This window comes from Callospermophilus lateralis, chromosome 7 (genome assembly GCF_048772815.1).
Source record: "Callospermophilus lateralis isolate mCalLat2 chromosome 7, mCalLat2.hap1, whole genome shotgun sequence".
Lineage (NCBI taxonomy): Eukaryota > Metazoa > Chordata > Mammalia > Rodentia > Sciuridae > Callospermophilus > Callospermophilus lateralis.
The window spans coordinates 110,337,244-110,348,034 of record NC_135311.1 but is presented as its reverse complement, the minus strand read 5'-3'; the positions used below and the strand labels follow the sequence as shown (position 1 = coordinate 110,348,034).

The following is a 10,791-nucleotide window of genomic DNA, read 5'->3' as shown; positions in this document are numbered from 1 at the left end:
AAAAAAAAAAAAAAAGAAGTATTTGAGGGCTGGGATTGTGGCTCAGCAGTAGAGTGCTCGTCTAGCACGTGCGAGGCCCTGGGTTCAATCCTCAGCACCACATAAAAATAAAGAAATAAAGGTATTGTGTCCAACTACTTCTAAAAAATATTAAAAAAAAAAAAAAGTATTTGAGCTGGGCTTGTGGCTTAGTGGTAGAGTGCTTACCTAGCATGTGTGAGGCACTGGATTTGATTCTCAGCACCACATATAAATAAATAAAGTCCATTGATAACTAAAAAATTATTAAAAAAAGAAGTACTTAAAATTTATCATTTTAAATCAAAAGTAAAAGGGTAGGTAATTTTAAAAAAGGAAGTTAAAGAAACTGATTACAGATTTGAAAAAGATAAAACACAAAACATCTTCTATATAAGAATAAATTTCATTCAGGCACGGTGGTGCACTTGGGAGGAGTACTGAAGCAGGAGAATGACAAGTTAGAGGCCAGACTCAGCAATTTAGCAAGGCCCTCAGCAACTTAGTGAGAACCTCTCAAAATAAAAATAGGAAGGTCTGAGGTTCAGTAGTTAAACACCTCTGGGTTCAATCCCTAGGCCAAAAAAGAAAAAAAAAAAAAAAAAAGGAAGAACCCACAAAAAAATATTAGGCAATCCTGTATGTACTCTTGCTGGGAAAGGATTTTAAGAATTCTGTAGGGCTGGGGTTGTGGCTCAGTGGTAGAGCGCTTGCCTCACTCATGTGAGACCCTAGGTTCGATCCTCAGCACCACATAAAAATAAACAAAATAAAGATATTGTGCCCATGTATAACTAAAAATATATAAAAAAGAATTCTGTAATAATAATTAACATTAACTAATTACTATGTGCAGGTACCCTTTCAAAGATTTTCCTTGAATTAGTTTGTAACAAACCTGTGAGAAAGGCACTATTATTGTCATTTTTGTGTGTGGTGCTGGTGATTGAACCCATGACCTTGTACATGTGAGGCAAGCACTCTACCAACTGAGCTATATCCCAGCCCACTACAATTGTCTTATATTTTAAAAAGGTGGAATCTGAGGCCTGTGGTCAACAGCTAGTGTGAGGTAAAGCCAGGTTATGAATAGAGGAAAGCTGACTCCAAATAATCTTGTCTCTTTTTTATTTCAAAGAATGTTCTCCTAAGTAGTTTCTTTTATTGCTTCCCTTGGTATATATCCAATATATAGGTTTTTTTTTTTTTCCATAAAGACAAAATTTCAGCGATTTGTGAGGCTAAGGCAGGAGGATTGCAAGTTCAAGGCCAGTCTCAGCAATTAAGCAAGGCCCTAAACAACTTAATGAGACACTATCTCAAAATAAAAAATAAAAAGCACTGGGGATGTGGCTCAGTGGTTAAGTGCTTCTGGTTTCAGTCCCAACAAAACCAAAACAAACAAGTTTTCAGGTTTGCAGCTTTGGGACTGGCAGACTACCATCTAAATCCTAGCTTCATCACTTACTACTGCTCCCCGGGGGGCTACTTAATTTCTCTTTGTTCCAGTTTTGTCATCTGGAAAAGATTATAGTAATCCTAGTTACTTCATAGAGTTGTTGAGGAGATTAAAGTAGTTGACATGATAACAAGTATAGATAGCACTTAGCACAGTGCTTTGCACTAAGACCAAACTTTTAATACTATGCAAAAATTGTTACAAATATAAGAAAAATATAACAAAATCAATAAATACTCGAATTAACTATCTTACTGTGTTCTCTAACAGTACTGGTATCTTCACTTGCTCTTTGTAGCTCTTACCCAAGTGTTACTAAATGCTGTTTACATGATTCTTTGTTGAATGTATGTATCTCTTTTCTATCAATAAGTGTTTAAATTCATAAAGGTAAAAATAATCATTACTTGAGCCACCTGTTTATTCATTGCATCTACTGTGGTGCCCAGCATCAGTGCTCCATGCTGGTTTGTGGGAGGAATGAATGAATGAATGATTAAATGAAAAACAGACTACAAAATCGTGTGACTAAAAGAGGGACCAAGGACACGTGGCTAGTACCAGGTACAGAAATGGACTACCCTTACCTCAAACCTGGCATGAGCCTGCAGACCAGGCCCTTCCCAGAGGGTAGAGAAGGTGAAGAGGCAGAGCTTACGGGTAGGAGCTGGATGGGAGTGGTGGCTTCTCAGGTTCCTGCCTCTTTAGCTCCCTGGGGGAAGGTGTATGTGTGTGGACATGTCTTTTCCTGTAAACCATCCAAAGCACAAGGATGGGGGAGGGGCAGAATGGGGCCTGTTCAGGAGGCTAAACCGGTGTTAGGCTCAGGCCTTATTCTAGCACACTGTGTGGAGTGGTGCTCGTGCCACAGCGTGGGGGAGAAATTTCTTAGTCCAAGCAGTGTTAGAGTGAGCCCTAGAGGACAATGTGGGAAAGAGGTGAGAGAACAGGACTCTTCTCTGGGAAAATTGCCTCCTCACAGTCTCACAATGTACTATCTCAGATCACTGGGTCCCAGGGATGGTGCTTGAGGGTTGTGACTGCCCCCCGGTGGGATGCTGTGCCCACACTGGATCTCTGCACCTTAGTGCATACAGGAGGCAGGTGGGAGTTGGCAGTGATGTTGCTACTTTCATGTTTGTCAAAATCCTCAACTGGCTGGTTTGTCAGTCATCCCAAGGATTTGTTCTTTGATGTGACATTCTTCTCCCTACTTGGTTCTAGAAGTGGACTTCCAAATCACTACAACTATCTTAGAAGATGCCAGGCCAGCAGTGTCACCCAACACACTCCTGGGCCCTTATTTCCCTACCCCATCCATTCCAGATGTAATGTCTGTCACTGAGAAGCCCCATCTCTCCAACTAGGCATATATCTCCTTGGCTACCAGTCCTGTCCAGTCCTTAAGCTCCATACCAGTCCTTGGCTACCACCCTGTCCAGTCCTTAAGATCCATCCCCTGAGCTTCACCTGAGGAAGGCTTTTCCAGGATATAGCAATCCTCCAGGTACTCCACGAGCCTAGCACACAGCCCAATAAACAGACTTTGAGCTCCAAGAACACATTTGAAGAAATGAATTCATCTGTTTATTCTATTTTCCCATGTGCAAGCCCTTCTTTTGAAGGAGTATCATGGAGGCCCTCAAGGGAGGGAGGGCTAGACAGGGGCGTGCATAGCCCTAGGAGCAAGTTTAAAGTCTAGACTTCATTTTAGAGTAGGGTAAAGGGGTACTATTGAAGATTTCAGAGAGGACATAACTGGTCTTTAGCCTGTGCAAAATCTTGGGGGTAAAATAGCAGATGGGGACTCAGGCTGGAGGTGATACAGAAGTGATGAATATGAGGTGGTGGTCAAGATTTAATGCTGCTGAGTGGATGTAGGTTCTGAGCCAGGAAAGGCAGTGGCACTTTTGTCAGTTGAGACTGGGTTGGAGCAAGGACAAATCTCACACCTCTGATGTGGAGGGTGAGGAGGAAAAGACCAGTATGTGAGGGAGAAGATGATCAGCCTGGCTTTATTTTTGGGATAGGTGACCAAAGAGGATGACTATTATTTTCTATCCATCCTTGGTTCTTTGCTTAGGGAGGGGCATACGCCATCCTCTAAAGTTTTTAAAAAATTGAGCCATGGCTGAAACCAGAAAAGGAAAAAAAAATTAGGTGGAATCGAAAATGGAAGCAAAATCCATGGGGTGGGGAGCTGGGTGGCCCCCTTCAAGTAGCTCAGGCCTGGCAGCTTGTGCTGGGCTTGTGGAAGAGTCCCTCTCACAGAAGCTAAGTACCTCAGGAAGCAAGCCCCAGCACAGTAGGGCTTGTGTTTCTGTGGGGGTGGACCACCAGTGTCAAGTCACCGCCCCTGCTCTAACCCCACACATGAGCAGGGCTCACTGAAGATTTCCGGAACATGGCAGCTCTCACCAGGAGCATGGACCCAGACTGGGCAGGGAAGGTATGCTCTCCTAGGTGAGGGCAATGGGGCCTGAGCAGGGATGCCTCACTCCTCCCAGGGGCTCATGTCAGTGTCGATGGCCACACAGTTGTAGGCAGCATAGCGGAGCTTCTCTTCGCATACCTTGGCGCTGTGGGGGTGAGGCAGGGCTCAGTCGGGCCCCTCCACCACTCCCAAGGGCAAATGGGCTCCAGTTGTGCATTTCACTGCCAGAAGTCCTCCCACACCAAGGATGCCACCCCAGGCTGGAGCCTAGGAAAACCCACCTGACATAGTGTGGTAGGAAGAGGGTGCTGGAGCAGGTGGAAGACTCAGGCAGCGCATCTGTGGTCTCATATCTGGGGGTGTTGAGGGACCACAGATTAGGAGATTTGCAGGGGCACATGAGTGTGTGTGTGTGTGTGTAGGGTGGGCACCTCCGGCTTTCTCTGCTGTACTTGCACTCACCCCAGCTTGTCTGGGTAGATGTAGATTCGTGCTGGCAGGCGGCTGCGGCCTGTCACGAAACGCAGGAAGCGGCTCCGGTCCTCTGGGTGGAGAAGGAAATGAGGGAGGTTCTACAGCTTCTACCCTGATTCTGAATCCCATAAGCAGAGTCCCAGTGCAAGCATCACTCTGCCCTCCTCCACTGACCATTGGTGAAATTGTTCAGCGCCTCCCAAAAATACTGCACCCGCGTGTCAGATGGCTCGAAGTCCTCAAATCGAGCTGGAGGGGATAATGTCAGAATTCATTCTTAGGTTTCACCCTGTCCAGTCCTTAAGCTCCATCCCCTGAGCTTCACTGCTCCAGCATCTAGAACTCACTGAGCTTGCGTAGAGCATCCACAGTGACCTCTGGGTCCCCACACACCTTCTTCTCCAACTCTTGCCAGGTCAACAAGTCCAACACAGCCTGTGGCACCACCTTCAGCAGACCTGCCTGCATGGCCGCTACCTGGGGAGGAGAGAAAGGCCTAGCTGGGAGAGAAGGCACAACTCTTAGCTTCCTTTGGGGGCATCTCTTTACCCCTCTGATCAGTAGGAGTGTGGGGCAGAGTTATGGTGGGGGCTAAAGTTCTTATGATTGGTCCTAGTGGCCTATCAGGAAGGGTTTTGGGTATTTGAGGCTGGGGCTGAGGGTAGTTGTGCCTGGCTGCTACCTGCTCCTTGCTCTCCTCTAGCCGTGCCTTCTGCACCAGTTGGATGAAACGACAACGGTCCTCGTATCCCACTATGATGCCTGTGCCCCCAGGGATCAGTTCTACCACCTGTTGGTCACTCAAGACGGTGGTAAATGTTAGCTCCTTCCCAAACTTGAACTCAAATGTCTCCTTGTCCATTCCCTCCATCACTTCCAGGAGCTTCACCTGGGAGTTGGGGAGAAGCAGGGAGATCAGTATTTCGTTAGGGAGGCAGTCTCTGTTATTTCTTCAAGATGCTCACAGGGAAGTAGAGAGGCAGCCTGGCAAGGCAATCCCCAGTCAGGCAATTGGGAGTGAGGGGGCCAGTACAAGGCTGTGGAAGCCTGGAGACAATGCCTAACCAGCCTTGAAAGCTGAGGAAGACATCCTGCAGGAAATGGCATTGGTCTAGTCCCTACTCACCAGCACTGAGTCCACAGCTGGGAAGTCCTTGCTCCAGCTCACCTCCTCACCAGAGAGCTGCTTCCACACAAAACCAGGCAGAGCCAGGACCTGTGTAACAAACACTCACTATAGTTTGTCTTCTCACCTTGAGCTGCACAGGTTTGTTGGCTCTTCCTTCCAGGGACCTAGGCTAATCTGATAGTGCTGTGGATCAGGCTACTCACCAGGAACTCCTTACCCCGAAGGGCAGCCCCCATCAATTGTCCGATCCACTCATACTTGGCAAAATCTCGGCAGGAAGGATTGGGTACATACATGTCCCGGGCCTCACCAGTGCCGTTGCCCTGCCCCAGAGATAGAGCTGTCAGCATGGCAGGCAATGGAGCCCACTTTATTGCCCTAAACACCTCAAAGAGTTCCCCCCAAATCTCTTTGGGATCCCTGTATGACCCTTCTGAATGTACAAAAGCTTCTCCTTTCCCTGTCTGCCCAAAGGCATTCCTGGGTAGCTCAGTCCCTCTTCTATTCTCTCTAGCTCATTCTGGCACCTGAGAGGTTTTCAGAGATGGAATAGTAGAAACCTGGGGGAGTGGAGGTTATGGGGGTGGGAGATTACCTGGTTGGCTGTGCGCACAAAGAAGGGCAGAGGCACAGGGGTGTCAGCAGAGCTAGGGCACAACTCTTCTGACATATCTGCCAGGCTGTCTCGGAAACCACCCCCTGAAATGACAGATGTTCTCAGCGGGCACAAGAGCCCAGTCCTTAGAATGTGTTTATAAGCAGGCTTCCTATCTTCATTAGCTGGTGATCCCAGAAGCCTCTACAACTCTAATAAGGCAACAAGCCGGACCTCTGTCTTCCTTTTGCAGGGCCTTACCTTGGTCAATGATGCCTTCAGCAATGAATTTACACTCCCACCACTGGTCATAGCGCATGGGCCATCTATAAGTAGGGGTAGATCTCTATTATACTGGGTTATGATTCAGCAGCCAGACATGAGACAGCAGAAGAGCTACGGAGTGGTGATGGTGAGGGGTGTCAGGAACAGTGTGCGGGTATATGTGTGCACAGTTCCCTGACCAAATCCCTTACCCTCATGCCATACCTGTAGTCCAGGGGCTTTTCATACTTGTCAGAGGGTTTTAGGCCTTCATAAACCTGGGGGCAGGGAAAGGGGAGGGAGTTGTCTGTGTCAAGGCCTGGTCCTTTCTTGCCCAAAGACTTTGCTCAGGCCCCTCTAGGCTTGGGCCCATAGGCCTTTTACTGAACTTCCCTCAGTCTAACCCTAGGTGGTCCAGACCTGGGTAAAGACTGCATTCTTGCAGGCAGGGTCCCGAGAGGGGCAGGCACGATGTTCCATGGCAAGGCGACGGTTAATGTACAGGCGTGGCATGAAGCTGGGCTTGCTGCTCTCTGAGTCACGCAAGCACTGGGCCACCAGGCTGGGTCGCTGGCGTGACAGCAGTAGGAACTGCTTCACTTGCTGAAGAGGAGAGGTGGCCAGAACAGGATCAATGGACAGTTAGCTTCTCTCCAGGCTCTGGAAACTTCCTCTATCCCTGGTCTCAATTTCACCATTCCATTCCATTCCAAGCCCAGTCCATTCCCTGTCCTTGCCTCCAGGGGGAGCTTTCTAAAACAAAAAATCTGACATTGTCTTTACCTTAATTAAAACTTTTCCAATGACTCCATAGACTGGGACAAAGTCCCTGCTTCACAGCCTGGCCCTCAGAGCCCTCATCTGCTAGGTCCTGCTTCCTGCCCAGCCCCTACCAGCCTTATCCCCACGTCATCCTCTCACCTACCTGCATACTTTTCTTGAGTCATATGGAGCTGCTGGTAGCTAGTGCACACATTTCACACAAGTTGCCCTGCCCCTGCTGTCACCTCTTCTCCCCAGCCCATGTGCATTCTGTATGCTCGTCTGGGAAAATCCCCCCAAACACTAAATTTTGATCTTTCGTGTCTGCCTTTCTTCTTGTTTCCCTACAGTAGGTCTGAGGAACTCTGTTGAAGAATGAAATCTATAAGAGCAGGAAAGGAGAGCCCACTGACCAAGCTCACCTTAATCTCACTGAAGGTGCCCAGTGTGTGGTCCCATGCAGGCACCAGGTGGTGCAGGACACTGTCTAGGATCTTGATGAATCTGGGATGGTGGATAAAGATAATGGCAGCTAAAGAGTTTGGCATAGATGTAAGACTCCCCAACTCTTCACACATTGGGACTGAAGGTAGGGTCAGGAACTGCTCTGACTTTTAGAGCAGAACAGCTTACACTGAGGCCTGATTCACACAGACACACAAAGCTGAAGGAAGGGGTAAGGGAATGGCCTGCAGGTCCAGGACCAGTCACCTCTGCAGGAGGACAGCTCTACGGTACAGTACTTCTGGATCAGTGCCTTCTAGGCGTGGATATCGCACCAGACTGGCTGGCTGGAAGAGGTCTGCATTCAACCCTAGTTCCCGCTGTCTTGATGACTTGATCTTGACCCCTCGAAGACGAACATCGATGCCATCATCTGGGCAAGGGATCAGAGTGAGGTCATTTACTGAACTTGCTGCCTTCTTGGCCCTAAGATCAGGGAATGGCTCCTTAATGTTCAGCCTTTTGTCATCCTATGACTTGGAACCTTAGGGATCCTATTCTATCACCTGGTTCTTTGCTAGCACCTCTATAATGCTGGCATGCTTGAATGTCTCAACTTCTCTTCTAGGTGAGTCCAACCACTCCTATGGTTTTAAGGCCATAGGTTTATATGACCACCTCTTGCTTGGCTCTGGCCCCACACCTTCAAATCCTGGAGTTAGTCCAGCCATCATCTCATCATCTTCACTTGCCCATATCAAGACCCAGGGGCTCCTTTTCCTTTTTTTTTTTTTAACACATTAAAAAAAATTGGTGCATTATAATTATACATAATAGTGGGATTTGTAACATATTTGTACATATACATGATATAATGATATAATTTGGTCAATATTGTTCCCCAGTCCCTTTCCCTTATAGTCTTTAGACCCACCTCGGCACTCCACAATGCGGATCTCGATGATTGGCAAGTGGACTGTCATGTCCTCCAAGACGCAGACATCCCCAATTAGGGTCCTGAGGAGATGGGTGTGAGGCACTTCAGACAGTCCATGCCTCAGGCCTTTAGGGATTGCTGGGATCCCACCCAAGTTTAAGCATCCAAGCTGGACCAGGTCTCATTGCTAAGATCACATCCCACCTCCTACCCCAGGCCAGCCTGCTCACTCGTCAATGCTCACGTCACTCAACTTCTTCAGGTTGTCCCCTTCGCCCCCATAGACTACCACTCGCTTAGGCATAAAATTGTCATCTGTGGTATCCACTGTGAGTAGCAGCTTCCTAAGGGGTCAGAGTGTGTACTGAGTCTCTATGCACCCACAGGCACATGAGTCACCCAACCCAGGTCTGCTTAGAGCCTACTCACTTGACAATGGTGCCCTTCTTCATAGTAAGCCGTACCCAGTGCTGGCACTGGGACCCATCGCTCTCCCAGTAAGTATCCGCATTGCTGTCCGTCAGGCAGGACACATTGAATTCCTCCTAAGGAGAGACAGAGTGGTGGGGTCAGCTGTTACCCTCACTTCTGCTTTGGGACAGGGAGCAGAAAACAGAAAGCATAGTGAAGATGGGCTAAAAGGGCAACTGATATGGGGTAAAGGTGTGATTGGGGTAAGGTAGGAGGGAGTCTAGGGGTTCCTATAGGACTTCCAAGATGGGGAGCTGGACTGAGTGTGGCCCTGGTTTGGAGGTGGGAAATCTGGATCTAACCTTGAGGGATGCGACTATATTTTCCTCAAGAGGGAGGAGTCCCAGCACCCACCGTGTAGGAGGACACGTCTATGCTCTCCACATACTGCTTCACGCTACCCAGGTTCTCATCCTCCTTGCCCAGGTGGTCATACAAGAAGTGGATCAGGTCCTCGTCGCACTCGTAGGTCCATGTTGGGGGCACATAGCTAAGCAACCCCAAGCCCCTAATTAGGCTGGGCCCAGACTTGGAGCTCCCTCCTCCCCATCTGGTACAGCTCACTCACAGTAGCCTTTGTACAGCTTCTGTGTATGCCTCCGCTGGTTGAGGCCTTGATCCGAGGCGATGTGAGTATGTCAGGTCCACCACCTGTTCCCATCTGTGGGCACACAGTTGAGGGTAGGTGGGTGGGAAGGCATGAGTGGACAGCAGGATATCACCAGCAGGATCTGGAACCTTCTCCAGAGCTCTAGCTCCTTGCCTCCATAAGCTCTATGCCAACTCCCTCAGGTCCTGTTCCTTTCTGCTCTTAATGTTACCTCCATTTCAAAATCCTCCCCCGCCAATCTCCACCCTAGATGTGTTGGTGGTCCCAGCCCCTCATTGCCCGATATCCGATAGCAAGCCCTGCCCCTTCAAGTGCAGGACCTAAGCACTGGTCGGTAGTCCACGCCAAAGAGCTGCTGCTGCCGCTGGAGGTGGTCAGGAGTGTCGATGGGTACAAGGCGGGCCCCGCCCTCCGCTGGGCGGCATACCAGCAGCCAGCCTTCGTCCAGTCCGCAGTCACCCAGGTGTTCCGCCAGCTGCTCCTGCAGGGACCGCCAGATGGGGATAGCCATCAGGGAACTGCTCAGCTGCTCGCCCTGCCCAGCCCAGGGTAAAGGGCGCCGAATACAGTGCCAGCTCAATATAGGTCAGGAAAGGGGAACGGAGACGTTTCTGGACGCGGAGATCTTTTGAGGAGTCTCGGGTAGGCCAGAGCTTACCTTGGTCAGTTTTACCCAGAGACCATGGCCGTTGCATAGCTCCTCGCCCGTGGTGCGCACACAGGCGCCGCGCCGAAGTTCGATGCTGTCGCGGGCTGCGCGAAGGGGCCCAGAGGCGGTTCCAGGGGCTGGGCCCGAGGCACCCACACGCAGCCCTAGGCCCTCTGCCTCCCACACCGGCAGCATCACGCGCGACGGTCCTGCCGGGTCCTTGTAAAGCTTGTACAGCACCTCTCGCGGCACGAAAGCCAGCGCTGCCGGCAGCGGTCGCCCGGCACGGAGGCTCCGTGCTGCCTCCGCCAAGAAGCGCACGCGACCCAGCAGCTGCCTTGGGGACTCTAGCGCCGCGCCCGGGCCAGGGCCTGCCATGGCGAACTAGCTGAGGGACACTAGGAGTAATTCTGCCCTGGGAGCACCAGCCGCGACCACAGCAGAGCTTCCCACCACGCCCTGCTCCGCCTTCGGCCAACCTTCGCCGTATGTTCTAGACTAAGCGCATCCTACACTTTTGCTGTATAATCCTGAGTACTCTGATG

The 10,791-nt window shown here is 49.8% G+C and overlaps 1 protein-coding gene across 1 annotated transcript; it reads right to left on the bottom strand.

The window, feature by feature from the left end:
* Positions 1-3,041: 3,041 nt before the first annotated feature.
* Hectd3 (HECT domain E3 ubiquitin protein ligase 3) lies at positions 3,042-10,706 on the bottom strand. Its single transcript, XM_076860560.2, has 21 exons — positions 10,256-10,706; positions 9,918-10,078; positions 9,556-9,648; positions 9,342-9,477; positions 8,946-9,061; positions 8,747-8,860; positions 8,514-8,596; positions 7,847-8,012; positions 7,558-7,639; positions 6,794-6,976; positions 6,599-6,651; positions 6,371-6,435; positions 6,110-6,213; positions 5,718-5,837; positions 5,512-5,601; positions 5,068-5,274; positions 4,733-4,862; positions 4,560-4,634; positions 4,374-4,455; positions 4,193-4,264; positions 3,042-4,056 (listed from the first exon to the last, which is right to left on the bottom strand). The coding sequence occupies exons 1-21, from the start codon at positions 10,622-10,624 to the stop codon at positions 3,972-3,974; spliced, it is 2,586 nt and encodes an 861-aa protein (XP_076716675.2). The 5' UTR covers positions 10,625-10,706; the 3' UTR covers positions 3,042-3,971.
* Positions 10,707-10,791: the final 85 nt, after the last annotated feature.